The sequence below is a fragment of the Nyctibius grandis genome, chromosome 11 (genome assembly GCF_013368605.1).
Source record: "Nyctibius grandis isolate bNycGra1 chromosome 11, bNycGra1.pri, whole genome shotgun sequence".
Lineage (NCBI taxonomy): Eukaryota > Metazoa > Chordata > Aves > Nyctibiiformes > Nyctibiidae > Nyctibius > Nyctibius grandis.
This window is the reverse complement of record NC_090668.1, coordinates 6,519,109-6,533,916: the sequence shown is the minus strand read 5'-3', so window position 1 is coordinate 6,533,916 and position 14,808 is coordinate 6,519,109. Positions and strand designations below refer to the sequence as shown.

The window sequence follows — 14,808 nt, the reverse complement described above, 5'->3', positions numbered from 1 at the left end:
TCGAGGGTCCCATGGCTGGGTCCGCGGGGCCATCTGTCCCCTCTCCTTGGGCGCTGGCGTCGACTCCTTTCCCAACAGACGGAGTCCCCTCGCGGCCCTGCCTCGGCCGTCTGCTGCCAGCCTCCCCGGTTATTCCACTCTAATTCCCTCCCCTGGCTGTGGCGAGCCTGGGTATTTTTATCCCGGCACCAGGCTCCGGCAGCGTATCCCCCCTGCCAGCCGCATACGTCTCTTGCCTCTTCGGCTGGGTTGTTCCTTCCAGCTCTCAGATTGTTCTGAGGGAGCCCAGACCCACAAAAACCTCGCCGGGAGCTCTCGGTGACAGCAGCAGGCGCGGGGGAGTCGGGGACACGCTGCCTGCGCCTGCCCTCGGCTGTGCCTTTCTCACCCACGCGACTACCTCTGCGCTCGCCCGGCCTCGAGCACCCCACGGCACCGGCCCAGCCCGCCCGTACTGGGCTCTCCAGCTCTCCCTCTGGCTGCTGGAGAGGCTTTGGCTTCCTAAACCTGCCTGCGCTGGAGCCTGGCAGGTACTGACCGCGGTTGGCATCTGTGTCACGAGGTGTTGCCCGTGCTCAGCGCGGACTGACTGCGCGGTCCTTCGCGGTGGCGAAGTAAAACGAGATGAGCAGAAATCAATCACCTTCAGGGACAGGTCGCTCCTCAGGGCTCTCCAACCCCAACAGCCAAATTATATTCCCGGGAGCCCCCCCTCAGCCCTACAAAGTCACTTCTCCAGGGGCGTGAGGGCTGCCTGTCCTGCAAAGCAAGGGGCTGCTCTCACAATCTACTGTATTTCGAAGGGAATGTAATTTATTGTCTTTAATAAACACTTATTTTCGTTTCTCCATCCCCTTTAGTCTCAGGTTGGTGCTTTAAGACCCAAGATGGGGGGGACTCCAGCCAAGCCCAGCACCAAGAGCCACCTCGGGGGTGCCTGGAGCCATTGGGGAGGGCTGGGGACCCCTCGGCCCTGTCCCCCCTGCCCAGGAGAGGGGCCAGGGGGGGATCCCTCCTCTCCTCCCCCCAGCGCGCTCCCTCCCCGTGCTCCCTGGGGCAGGGAGGCAGGCAAAGCGAGCTCTGACCTTGTTTTCGCTTCAGATCCTTTCCATCGAGCGGAGCAACGCGGAGCGTTACGTAAAATCGTGTTTTCCTCCAGTAGATTTTTTACGGCAGGTGAGGAAGGGGCTGAGCCAGGCGGGTGCCCTTGGGTGGGGAAATTTTGGGGGGATTTTTAGAGGGCTCTAGGGGTGAGTTTGAGCCGTGACCCCCCCCAGCTCCTCCTGAGGCTGCCTTCACCCCCTGTGCTGCCCCATAACGTGAGGACACCTTCCCGGGCAGATGCAGCAAGGCATTTTTATGTCTCTTTTTTATTATTATTATGATTATTATGAGCAGAGATTATATCCTGAGGCTTTAAAGAGCTTTCAGAGCCGCTGTCCTCCGCCGGCCCGTGGCTAGCGCAGAGCCGCCGGCGCTGGCTGAGCCGCCTGGCTGCGGATAATCGCATCTGCCTTTACGCTCCGCCGAAGACGTGACCGAAGCCGGAGCTTTTTGGGGCGGGGAGAGGCACCGGCTGCTTCCCCGGGGTGGGGGGGGATGGAGCTCAGGGTGCCCCGGCTTTGTGGCAGGGTGGGCACGAGTCTCTTCTGCGTCACGGCTCGCAAATGTCACCGCGGAGGCCGGAGGGAAGGAGGCACCAAGCGAGCAGCGCCGGCTCCGCGGTGGCCTCTGTCCCTCAGCACGGCCCCGGCAGCCCTCTGCCATCCGTGTCACGGCAAAGCCCCGTGGCCACGCGTGCCCAAGTGGTCCTTGTGCCACCCAGCCCTTGCAAAAGGGCTTCTCCCCACCCAGAGCCTCCCCAGCGTCGCTCTCTTGGGTCCGGTTTGTCACCCAGAAAGGGACACGGGGGTGGCAGATGGATTTGTCACCCTCCTGGTACCAGCCAGGTGATGAGAATTCGAACACTCAAGGGGCTTTAAAGAAAGAGAGGACTGGGGAGAGCTGGGTCAGCGCGTGGAGCCACTCCTGGGCTCTCCCCTGCGCTCTTTAATCCGGATTAATCCCAACATCTGGACCAGCAGCACGGGGGTGCTGTGGCGGGCTGGACGGGGCCATCCCTTCCCGCAGCATCTCGCAGGCTTCATGGACTGCAAAAAGAAGGAGGAGGAAGCACTCAGCGGAGATTCCCCCGTCCTTCCGTGGCGGTTCATTAACCACAGCTCATTTAATGCTGGGGCGTCGGGGAAACCCCTCGCACCGCCCCAGGAAGGGGTCCTGATCCTGCTGCTCCACGTTGGGTGCAGGAGGGTGGGCAGGAGCTCTGCCCGCCCACGGGGCATTTATTTCTAAGCTCCCCTGCTTGTAGAGATCCTTCAGCACCCAGCAAGGAGGGGTGGAGGTCCAAGGAGGAGGTCCAAGGGCTTGCTTGGACAAATCCACCCCAAGCCTGGCCCTATAGCTGAGGAAATTCTATAGGGCTTTATATAATTCCTTCTCCCCCCTCCCATCCCAACCTCTCCTCCCCGGTACGGACACCAGGGCCAGCCGTGGGAGTAGGGTTGTGGGCTTGGAGCATCCTCAGAGCATCCTCGGAGCATCCTCGGAGCTCACGACGCTCGTTGCTGAGGCTTAATGCATCGCAGAGGCGAGCGGGGAGAGCGCGTGCTGCTTTGCTTTTCACATGCCTGGGGGGGGGTCGGTCATGGTGCCTCCTAAAATAAACCCGCGGAGCTTCACGCGGCCTCGGCGTGGCGGCATGTGGGCTGGGAGCGAGCGCGGAGCAGAGCCCGAGGGCCGCAGCTGGGGGAGAGGGGAAGGGAGGGGCAAAATAAAAACAAGGGGAGAGGGTCCTGGGGGGTTACAGGGGTTGTGGGTGGGGATGGACCGCAGGGCTGCATCCCCCAGCCCCAGCCCGCTTCGCCCCCAGGATGTTTTATCACTCAGGCTTTGCCATCAGCCGGGGATTAAAAAGCCACGCCAGGCTGGAGGGCTTGTCTTGGGCAGAGCCTGCCCTCCGCTACCCCTGTCCTGGTCGGGGATTAGGTGAGCTTGGACTCATCCTCCTCAGGTATGAACTGCTTCCAAAGCTAAAGCTGCTTCTGCCCATCTCCCCTCTCCTTCCTCGCCAGCCTCCAGCACCGTGTGGGGCTGGGTTAGGGCCGTGCCTGGGGCAGGTACCCCCGGAGGTGCCAGTGGGTCCGTGTGGGGCTGGAGAGCAGCCTGGTCCATGGGGCTGGAGGGCTGCCATGATGTGGGTGCCCACGGGCAGAGCATCACGCCTAAGCTGCGCCCAGGAGCCTGAACTGCCTCTGTCCATCCGTCCTGCCAGCTCATTTCTTCTCAGAGGTGGGACAGCCTCTGACCTTGGAAGGCATCAGGAGTTTCTCAGGACTCCCTGGCCCGAGCATGGTATTACCAGGGAGCGGGGGCAGAAAGCAATCTCCTGGCTGTACCAGGGAGCTTTTCTCAGCCCAGCAGCCCCAGGCATGGCCTGATCCACCACCCTTGCTGCAATAACAACAATAATAATTAATAATAATAATCACAGCAGGTTCCCAGCGCCCTCCCCTGCGTTTTCCTGGATGACCCAAGCCCTCTGCAGGAGCAAATTGCAGTTAATCGGCTCCGTTGGGATTTGGAGCAGTGAATTCCCAGCCTGTGCCAGGTCCTTCCAGGAAGGCTGGCTGCAGGAGCCCACCGCCCGCCGGGATGCCGGCAGGTCGGAACTGCTCCGGCGTGAAGTCACACCTGAATTTACCAGTCTCCTGCCCGCAGAGACGTGTCCTTGCTCGGAGCAGCACCGCGGACACCCCACAGTGCCCATGAGGCTGAGGCGGGGAGCTGGTGAGTGACCCGAAGGCTTTGTCCTAAAATAGCCAAAAATCTGTGAAATCTGGGGGGTTTTGTTGGCTTTTAAACCCGGCTGCTGACAAAGAGCCCTTCACAGCATCCCTTTGGTATGAAATACAGCAGAACACCCCCCACCACAACCAGGCGTGATGCTTTCTTCTGGACGATGAGAGATTTCTCCCTCAAGCTCCCATCTCTGCTCCCTCCTGCATTGTGAAGGGGATGCGCTTGATCTCTGTGCACCCCTCCTGCACTGGGGAACCCCAACACCTTTACAGGAAAGCACTGCTCGAGGAGAGAAAGGAATGCATAGACATCTCCTGGTATTTATTCCACCGGTTATAACAGTACCGTGGCACGGGGACAGCATAGGAGGTGGGGAGACACTCAAACACGGCGCACAGCTACAGCACGGCAAGAGGAGGAGGAGATTTTCCCTTATCGCTTTGGTCTGCTCCCGGAAGGAACAAGGACACGAGTGGATCCCACCCCTAGGATGTGCCACCACCGCCCCGGGGAAGGGCTGGTGTGGGGTTCAGGCGAGCACCGGGGAGGGGGTTTGCTCCTCTCTGGTGTTAATTCAGGCTTTACCCCTCTGGTCCCTCAACGCTCCCCTTCGTGCTGGGCTAGGTGGGATCAGGTAGCAGGTCCTTCCCGGCTGACTCCTTTGAGAGGGGCCCTCAAGGGCGAAGTGGTTGGTATTTCTTACACAGACAGGATGTTATTTCTCACGTGATGGGTATAGGATGCAGCGGGGGGGGCATTTCTCATTGTGCCTCGTCCTTGCGGAGCGAATCGGAGCCTCGCTGGAAAGCCTTCGCCTTCCCGTACCAACGTGGTTCAGCAACACGCCAAGGTCGCTCAGGGCTTTCCTTCCCTGCAACCCCCTCACCCAGCTTTCGCTACAGACACCCACTGCCACGGGCACAGGAGGGGGTGTTGGGGTACGGGGGGGGACATGCTGGCTCTTTGCTCTAACCTCAGACCGGAGAACAAAACAAAAACCACACAGCAGGGACAGCTGGGTCAGGGACTCGAGGCTTCACACGGCTCGGAGGGAGGACCCGGCTCACACAAGGCAAGGGTGACAACATCAGTGGGGGTCCCCGCTGCGGGCGACAGCCACCGCCAGACCCTTCGCTGTGTCCCCTCCCTTCTCCCCCACCGTCACGTCACATCACGGCGCATTTCTCAGCCGATTGCTTCAGGTCCTCTAGCGTGGCCGAAGCTTTGTCTTTCAAGGAATCAAGGTCCAGGTTCTGGATGTTGCTGAGCTGGCCGATAACCGAGTTCTTCTCTTCCTCCTCCTCGTTGTCCTGCTCGATCATCTTGGCCAGCTCTTTGGGCAGCTCCACGTCGCCTCCCACTAGCTGGATCTGGTTGTCATCCGTTTCGTTCTGAAACGGGCCAGGAGAAGGTCAGGCGTGGGATGCTGCAAGTGGGAATGGGGTGGGGGGGCTTCTGGAACCTTCTACAAGGTCCACAGCGGTGCCTTGCGTGGGCTTTGGGCTCTCTTCCCATTTTAAGGTCCACGTGCGTTGGTCCCTGGGGCTCACCACCATCCTCATGCTGTGGGTAGGATGGTGCCCATAAGCTCCGTCATCACTGACCCCGAGGGGACACAGCTGAGCAGAGCCCAGGCTCACGCCCATGGACACAGCAAGAGCCGAAGTGACAACCCGAGTGTGCCAGCATCGGTATAAATCGGCTTTCAGCTCATCTTGGAGTGGTCGGGGAGGTTTAGGCACCCAATTAAGCTACACGTATGCTTAACGACTGCGCCCCTCGGGGATCGGGGTCAGCTCTGTGCTGGAGGGCCACAGGGAGACTTGGCAAGAGGCAGCCCGACTGCCAGGCGGGATCAGTAACGAGCAGAAGAAACTCGTCAGAAGATGAGAAGGGACATGTCAAGCATGAGAAAGCAGCACAAAGGATCGGGGGGACAGATATGAACGAATCCCCTGGAGAAAAAACCATCTCCATCTCTTCTTTTTCTGCTTTTTCTTGCTTTTGGCAGGGGGAAAAGAAATTCTGCAGCTGTTTATTTCCTGGTGATACAAGGGGTGTGAGGAGCGGGGGGTGTGCGTGCAGGCTGGCCGAACAATATCGACCGCTCTGAACAATATCGCTTGGCTTAGCTGCCCTTTCTGGACTAAAATTAGCCCCACTCCAATTTAGAGTATTCACCGCTGAGAGACTCTCGCTGAATAAAAGGGGAGGGGGGGTTGGGAGGGGGGGGAGAAGAGCTTGTGGCAATTCCAAGAATGGCTGAATTATCCTTGATTAAATTGTTTCTAGTGAATCGTTCGTCAGGCGGAAGGTCCAAAATAGGAGTTTAGCTCAGAAATGTTTGCCAAATAACCCAGGGAGAGGGGCTGGCTAATCCAGCTGGGAAGGGGCAACTCTGGCTACGGGGCTGGGGGTCTGGGGTGGAGGTGGGTTTCCCTCATCCAGCTGCATTTAGGGGACAAAAGAGAGGGAGAGGGGGATGAAGTGAGGCAGAGAGGGCATGTCGGGGGTCCCGCTGTGTGGGGCTGGTGGCTTGCAGCACTCAGGGGTAACGGGAGGGGGCCGTGACTTGGGTGAAAGGGTGTTTTTAGGGGAACTGGTTTGCGCTTGGGCTTCGTAGCTCCAAAACCTACCCAGTCAAGGGGGGCCAGTGCCCCTTCCCCTCCCTGCAGAGCAGGGCTCTTGTCTGTCCCCCCGTGTCCCCATCCACCGAGCCCCCCCAGGAGGGCTGTGATGGGGTTTGGCCCCCCGTGTGCCCCCCTTCGAGCCCAGCATGGCCGTACCTTGGGGAGCCTGTACTTGTCTCGGAAGTGGGACCTGAACGTGGCCCTCTCCGCCTTGCGCTGGGCAAACTGGGCATCTCTCTCCATCCTGTGAACCACACAGGGCAGTTACCGGGAGCTGCAGCCCCCAGTCCCTGGGTTTGAGCATCCCTACACACCCCCCCACAACCCGGGTACCCCCCATCTCCTCTGCCAAGTCCCGCTTCCCCACAGTTTCCTCCCCCCAGCGCAGCCTGACAGGAGAAAACAATCCCATCTCCTGGGCGAGGAAGCGGATTAAGGGATTAGGGGTTCATTAAACTCCCTCACGGCCCCGCTGCCCCCACGCTGTCTCACCCCCCCTCCCAGCCCTCCCATCACAGGACGGGGGGCTGCAGAGGGAGCACCCCACCCCTCGCCAGGACCCCGGGGTCCAGCCCACCCTGGTACCCAGAGCTGGTCACACTTACTTCTCCTCCACGAGCTGCCGCTGATATTCTTCATACTCCTCACGGGTCATTCCCTGCGCCTCGGCCGGAGACTTCTCGCCCTCGCCCTTCTCCTCGCCGCCCAGGCCACCGGTCAGGTTCTTCAGCTGCCCCCCCACCATGCTCTTCACCATGAACGCCATGGCCACGGGGGACCGGGGAGCCGGGGTGCAGAGCTACCACGGGGCTGGGGTGCTGGGAGAACTGGGGTTAACGGGGAGATGGGGTCCTGGGGTATTGAGGAGCGGGGACGATGGGGATGCTGAGTTATGGGGGAACTGTGAGCTGGGGAGCCGGGGTGCTGGGAGTAGGGAGTTACTGGGAAGATGGGGTGCTGAGGGTGCGAGTTCCTGGGGAGATGGAGTATGGGGCTAGGGAGGAGCTGGGATCACCAGAGCCGAGTTCTCGGGATGCCGGAGTGCCGGGGTATGGAGGAGCCGGGATCACCGGAGCCGGGTTCTTGGGGATGCTGGAGTATGGGGTTATGGAGGAGCCGGGATCACCGGAGCTGAGTTCTCAGGATGCCGGAGTACCGGGGTATGGAGGAGCCGGGATCACCGGAGCCGGGTTCCCGGGATGCCGGAGCACCGGGGTACGGAGGAGCCGGGATGCTGCGGGAGGTGAGTTCCCGAGGGTCCGGGCTGCCGGGGATCAGCGGAGCCGCATCACCCCGCTGCCCACGGTGGGACCGGGCTGAGCGGGGAGCGGAGCAGAGCACGGGGGGGGCGGGCGCCAGCCGGTACCGCCTCCCGCCCGGCCCCACCGCCCCCCCGCCGCCCGGTAGAGAGGCGGAGCCGCCCCCCCCCTCCTCTCCGGGGGCACGGAAGGTCCCGCTTTACTCCCCATCCCCTGGGTCAGGCTGGAGGAAGAGCCAGCTGTACCTCAGGCGCCACACAACTGTCGTTCTCACGTAGATCCAAGGGCTGGCGTGCCCAAAAGCTCCTTCTTTCTCCCAATACTAATTATTTCTATTAATTAATTCTAATAAAAGCCGCTATCAGACCCCACAAGCGCTGCCTCACCGATGTACCAGGAACCCACGCATCCATCGGTCACCCCACAGGAGGAGGAGGATGGAAGGGGCATGGATTTCCTCCCGGGATTCCCTCGGCCCCTCCGGCTCCCGTCCTACCCCGCTCCCACTCCTGCCATCCCCTTTACCGGGGGCCTTGGGGAGCGAGCAATTCAGGGCATCAGCAGCACACCTCCTTTCCAGATGGCCAGCCTGCCTTTAACAGAACATTTCTCCCTTTTTTTTTCTTCTCTGCTCCTGAAAAATGAGCGTGGATCCGAACCCCGAGCTTGGCTTTCGGGAAATCATTTAATTTCTGAAATTTAAAGACAATCTCTGCAGATTAAAATGATGGAACAGCTGTGAAACAAGTGAAAGAGGGAGGGGGGATTGGCCCATCTTCTCCCTTCCCCCCTTGCCTAAGGTAGCACCAGGCAAAACTTTGTCTTAAAAGGAAAATTAAAAAAAAAAAATATATTTTGCTTGATTAATAATCCGGTCAGCAGATTGATGCTGTTAAGGATCACTTTTGGAAGTGAAAACCAGGGATTTGTCCCAGTGAAGGACCCCAGGCACTCCGCAGACCTCCCGTCACCAACAGCATGTTCGAGTTCTGGCTGTTGGTCAGAGGAGGACTGGCTGCAAAGAGGGGCAGGGAGGAGAAAAAGCGTCCCTGCTTGTGTCCCAGAGCCACCTTGCCCTCGGATGCCGGGCGGGATTGAGCCTCAGGTCGGTTCACAGCAGACTTCTGACGCGGCCGGTCCTCGGAGCTTTGCTCAATCCGGATTTCTATCTAAGCAGTCGCTAACAGCAAGAGACTGGAAGTCAGGACCGATTTTTTCCAGCTGGGTTAGACGGGTCAGCTACCACGCAGCCTCCCTGTCTGAGAAACTAAGAGAAAACAGCTCTTGATGAGCACAAATGCTTGGCCAAAGCAGCTAGGTGACAACGAGCAGGGATTACAGGCAGCGGCTGAGGACTCGGTCGCTCGTGGCAGGAGTGCTCACTCACCAGGAGCTGGATGTGCCCCACGGAGGGGCACCGTGAGGTTGTTCTTGGCAGCCTCTTGCCACCCAGAGTGGTTGGGAAGCCAGTTTTATAGGGACGGAGCAGAAGGCAAAGGGAAGGACCTCCAGCGAGGTCTGGCAGCTGCTGGCAGCGCTCCCACCCCTTTGGCCTGTGCTCTTCCCAGGGAGGCCAGTGCCCCATCTGGAGGTGGGGGAGGGAGGGGATTCAGAGGGTGCAGAGGGTGCTGGAGCCCACGGCGATGCTTCGAGGTGGTCGATTTCCCGTTTGCTTTTCTTTGGGCAGCTGAACTGTTCCTCATGCCTGAAATACATGCAGTAGGAATGACTCATCCTTGCTCCCAGGACTCTAACCTGCGGTAATGAGATGCAAATCCTTGCATGACCTATTATATTAGCTTATGCTATATCACCCATCTCCGCGGATTAGGCGGGAGGGAGATGGAACGTGCCCCGGTAGCAGCCAGGCTCAGACAAGCCGGTTGGAAGTTAAGAGGATCCTCTCGCAGCGTTGACACCTGATTTGAATAGGATGCAAGCGGTTCTGCTCCCTTCGCCGTGCTCAGAGGGATCATTTCGGCTCTTCTTTCCAACTAAGAGGAGAACCGGCTCCAAGGCCACACCTGGAAGCTCACTCCTCAACCAAGGTCTCATAGGATGCTCCAGAGATCCCTGAAGGGGACCAGAGATGGCCAGGATTTCTTGGGGTCATCCTATAGATGACACAGGGGAGGGGAAGGCTCTGTGACCTTGGGTCAGGGTGCAATAGCGATAAGGCCGTCAAAGGGCAGCCTGAAATCCAGGGGAACACAAAGGTTTCAACCTTTGAAGACCCTGGGGAGGCGAGTTGATCCTGGAAAGACGTGTGTGTGTGTGTGTGTGCGCTGGAGACACGCCGGCGGAGGAAATGAGGAGGCGTTTCTAAATAAAGCAGGCTCTCTGCCGGGAGAAGTCACGCTTGCACTCGGCGGCTGATTGTCACTTCTCGTGATGGGGACAGGCACTGCAAAGACAGGGACCTCCAGGCGCAGCCCTGAGTGCCCACGAGCAAAGCCTCTGCTCTTTCCCACCTGCTCCGGGGATGCTCCGACGGGATGGGGACAGGGATACCCCGCTGTGCCCACCGCTGCTCCAGGTACTGGGACAAGGCACAGTGACATCCATCCCATGCCGGTGGCATCTGGAACAGACCCAGGAGCTGAGCATCCCCTGGGCAAGGAGCTGCTGCCAGCCCTGGGGCTTCTCCTGCCTTGGGGACAGTGGGGGACATCTGCCCCCTTTCTTTAAGGTCACTGCCAGCAAAAAAGCGATAGAGAATACACTGATTAAACCTCAATGCTAATGAAGCTTTGCTGAAACATCTTTTTTTTCCCCATAGAGCAGCCCATGAAAGTATGGTGTGTATCCTCAGCGGTGCAATCAGCTTCTCTGTGTAAACTACTCGGCTGTGAGAAGGTAACTATTACTCCAGGACAGTTATTAAGAAAATGCTGGGGTTTGGGGGGGGAAATGCTGAGGGACCTCGGAGGGTACAGCCTGACCAGAGGGTCCCAGCACTGTTATGGACCACCACAAGCTTCAGCTGCCAGAAGTTCAAGGGAAAATATCCCGAGGTCTTGGGCATAACACCCCTTCAAAGGGCAGCAACTCCCCTTCTGCCCAGCGCTCGCTGGGGTAAAAGTGCTGTCGTGCCATTACCATAGGGAATAGAGAAGGTTTAGGGGGTAAATCGTCAAATTTACTTCTTTTCATGGTCTAGTTGCCATGGTGGTGTCAGGGCAATGGTTGGACTCGATGATCCCAGAGGTCTCTTCCAACCTGATTGATTCTGTGATTCTATGTTACTTGAATGTCACTAAATAAAGCTAAAAGCCTCTGGAGTTTGTCTGGGCCAAGGAATACGAACGCAGCAGTCAGCTTTGGGTGGAAATGAAGTCAAAGGTGCTTTTTTGTGACCAAGGGAAGCAGTTTCAACGTGAAGCCTTCCTACTCCTATAGAACCAGCCTGGAAGTTCAGTAAAATCTGTCATCATCGCCTAAGGAGTAAGAAATCCCAGAGTGGGGGAGTTATTACTGCTCTTATTTGGAATTAAGCTTTTATTGCACTCCGGGAGAGCCACATATCACACAGGCTCTGTGCCACATGCTGCGTCATGGAATGAAGTTTTATTTCCCTAAAACAGCTGGTGTTTAATTGCATCCCGAGCTCTCGTGCGTTGGTGTGCCCGAGGGGCGGCCCTCGGCGGGGATGCTGAGCGTGAGAGGGGGCACGAAGGAAGAAGCTGCAAGGTCCTTGACGAGGGAGGGTCATGCCCATCTCTTCTCTTTCCCAGGATGTAACAACTAAATAGTTTTATATTGCTGGTTATTATCATTTATATTGCATTTTGATAATGAGTACCCTATACTCTTCTGAGCGATATATCTCCCGTGCACCCCTGTTACAAGTACTCACACACGTGCATGGGCATTGCAACTTATCCTGTTCAGATCCCCACAGGCTGAAGACCACCAGAGCCCTGGCTGCCCAGGGAGGTTTGACGCCAGCCCGCGGGAAGGATCAGGCCCTCCCCATTTATTCTAGGCAGGAGGAGATGGGACAGGCAGGTACCCTGATGAACCCAGCACCCCTGGCTGGCTGTCCCCCTCCTCGCCCCGGGGTGGTCTCCAGAGAATCCCCAGGGAGACCATGGGTGGTACCTGCGAAGGGAAGCTGGGGGTGAGAATCACAGAATCACAGAATCAATGAGGTTGGAAGAGCCCTCTCGGATAATCGAGTCCAACCGTTGCCCTGACACCACCCTGTCAACTAGACCAGGGCACTAAGTGCCATGTCCAGTCTTTTCTTAAACACCTCCAGAGATGGTGACTCCACCACCTCCCTGGGCAGCCCCTTCCAATGCCTAATGACCCTTGCTGAGAAGAAATGCTTCCTAATGTCCAACCTGAACCTCCCCTGGTGAAGCTTGAGGCTGTGTCCTCTTGTCCTATCGCTGGTTGCCCGGGAGAAGAGGCCGACTCCCACTGCGCTACAACCTCCCTTCAAGTAGTTGTAGACTGCACTAAGGTCACCTCTGAGCCTCCTCTTCTCCAGGCTAAACACCTCCAGCTCCCTCAGCCGTTCCTCATAGGTCAGACCCTCCAGACCCTTCACCAGCTTGGTCGCCCTCCTCTGGACTCGCTCCAACACCTCAACATGTTGAGATGTTGCTGAGATGTCGCCCCACTTCCCTCTGCCCCCCTGGTCTCATCACAGTGTCTGGCTGAGCACGGGGCTGCCCAGGCTCAGAGGACTGGGGGGGTTTGGGGTGGGTGGGATGGGAATGGTCCTGCCCGGGCTGTGGGGAGGGGGACATACAGCCCGTGCACCGAGGGATGGGGGGAGCTGGGGGTGCCGTGGGTGCGTTCTCTAAAGAGGAGGGTGAGCAGGCAGGGGAGCGGGTGGGTGTAGTCCCTGGGTGAGGAAGAAGAGGGAGGCGGTTGGGTGAAGGCGGGGGGGGCTCCCACGGCAGTCTGCACCCCAAGCAGTGACACAAACACACAGGGACAGACACACAGAGCATGTACACGGGCACATGGGGAGCCCATGTGCCGCTTGTGGAGAGGACGCCCGGAGCGAAGGCACACGCCAGCCGGTACGCACACACGCAGCCGGAGTTCTCCCACGGGGGATCTTCCAAGCCTTGCCTTCATGTCCTGGAGGGCTCGGGAGGGAAGGACGGGGAGAGGAGCCGGAGAGGTGAATGCGATGGGAATGGCTTGGTACAGCACGCTAAAAATAGTCCTGGGGCTGAAGGAGGTCGCGGAGGGGGAAGGAGGAGGCGCAGGCAGTGCCCAGATGCTGGCGAGGTCTGCCAGGGGCTGGGAGCCCGCATGGCAGGGATGGGGCAGAAGGAGCTCGTCGGGCCATAATTAGAGCTGGTGACTTGCCCCAAGCAGCACAGAGGGAGTTGAGCAGTGGGGAGGGTGGGGAGGGGGCCTGCCCGGGCACATCGCACCCCCTCCTCTTGGGATGGGGGGTTTGCAACCCTGGGAAACAGGCTGCAGCTGGAGTGGCGCTGGGAACAGCTGGGAGCTCTGGTGCCCTTTGGAGCGAGTCTGGGTTTTTATTTGTTCAGAGAAGGAGGGCTCTGAGCATCCCTGGGGCTCTGGGGGTGAGGGGGAGAGGGGAGGCAGGGGCTGGGGGGGGGAAAGGCAAAAACCAAGGGGAAGAGCCCAAAGAGAGAAGGGAGAGGGTATTTGCAGGGAGCTGAGGGCAGTGGGGAAGGGACAGGCTGCACCGAGAGGGAGCCCCAGGGATGCTCTGGCCAGGGTGACCCCAGCGAGTCCGTGCAGGGTGATGGCTAGGGAAGGAAAAGCTTGCTGGTGGGTTTGCAGCTCATGAAAAAAAAGCCTCCAAAGCCCTGGGGAGAAATCCCCTGGTGGGATACAGGCTGTCCCTGGCTGTGCATCACCAGGCAGCGGCCCAAAGGAGGAGACCCAGCGACAGGAGTCAGGAGCAAACAACTCCGGGTGGGGGAAACTGAGGCACGGACACTGACAGCAAGAGGGTCTTGGCAGGGTTAAGCTCCCCTCTTTGCAGTGAAGAGTGGGATTTCTTACAGCAGTCCTCTCTCAGTGTCCCTCAGCTACACCGCTGAGGATGTCGGTGTGGCACCAACCCCCCAAACCCCCATCGCCTGCCCACGGGGCCGAGCACAGCCCCAGAGATTCTCTCGCCATCTCAAAAGCCGTGTTTCTTGCAGGCTTCGCCTGTAAATGACTTTAATCTTCATAAGCCCCAAAAGCAAAGCTGCTTATATGGCTGGGGCTCGCCGGAGGAATGGGGTGAGGGGGTGTGGACAAGAGGAGGGGGGTTAGTCCGGGAGAAATGAAACCCTAAGGTGGCTCAAGCCCCATCACGTCCCTGTCCTGTCCCCTCCAGCCACCCCGAGGCCTCAGGGGAAGGGATCAGCTTGGCTTCTGTGGCTGCTGCCACCTCCCCTCGGCCCCGAAGGGCTCCCAGAGGCTGTGTCACCATCCTCCAGCCCACCTGTGCTTGCTCTGGCCCAGCGCTCCCTGGGTTTCCCTTCAACCCCCCCCCATGAGGTGTCTCGGTCCCCATCCTGGCCCCAAACACACCCAGAGCTCACAACTCCATCTGTGAACCAGGCAGCTGGTAAAGCCGATGCTGAATAATTCTCCATCGAACGAAGGGAACTATTTTAAACCTGCGTGCCAGACGCCACCTCCGCCCCACCACCCTTCAAGGCAGCAAGGAATCCACGGGGACACCTCTTTTGGGGTGGGGGTCCAGGAGATGGAGGGTCCTGCTGCACACACAGGTCTGAGAGGGCCACGAGATCCAGGGATCAGCCCCAAAATGCATCCCTAGATCTGGTCCAAGCAGCTTCAAGGCTGCATGATAAAGCCTGGCTTAGAGGAGCGTTGCCAGCACTTGGCAGCGTCATCAGTGTCACAACCTCGACAGTTCTCAGCAGCGGGATGGAGTCAGGCTGCTCATCCCAGTGACCCTGGGGAAGAGACTGGGGGGGACCGTCCCCACCTTGTACCCTGGCCAGGGGCTCCCAGCACCCCCAGGGCACCGTGTGTCCCCCCCCGGGGCTGTATCCCCGACAGAGGGGCGGTGAGGCGGGATGTGCCGCGTCCCCATGGAACGG

The 14,808-nt window shown here is 59.1% G+C and overlaps 1 protein-coding gene across 1 annotated transcript; it reads right to left on the bottom strand.

Annotated features, from left to right (window-relative positions):
- Positions 1-5,024: 5,024 nt before the first annotated feature.
- Positions 5,025-7,254, bottom strand: CPLX3 (complexin 3). The gene is made up of 3 exons (XM_068410792.1): positions 7,094-7,254; positions 6,645-6,732; positions 5,025-5,249 (listed from the first exon to the last, which is right to left on the bottom strand). Exons 1-3 carry the CDS (start codon positions 7,252-7,254, stop codon positions 5,025-5,027), a joined length of 474 nt encoding a protein of 157 aa, XP_068266893.1.
- Positions 7,255-14,808: the final 7,554 nt, after the last annotated feature.

Bases quoted from the DNA above. Each gene is read 5' to 3' on its own strand.
- CPLX3 (XM_068410792.1), bottom strand. From the start codon at position 7,254: ATGGCGTTCATGGTGAAGAGCATGGTGGGGGGGCAGCTGAAGAACCTG. The intron at 6,733-7,093 runs GTAAGTGTGACC...TGTGGTTCACAG, and splicing joins CGGCAGCTCGTGGAGGAGAA to GATGGAGAGAGATGCCCAGT. The intron at 5,250-6,644 runs GTACGGCCATGC...GGCCCGTTTCAG, and splicing joins ACAAGTACAGGCTCCCCAAG to AACGAAACGGATGACAACCA.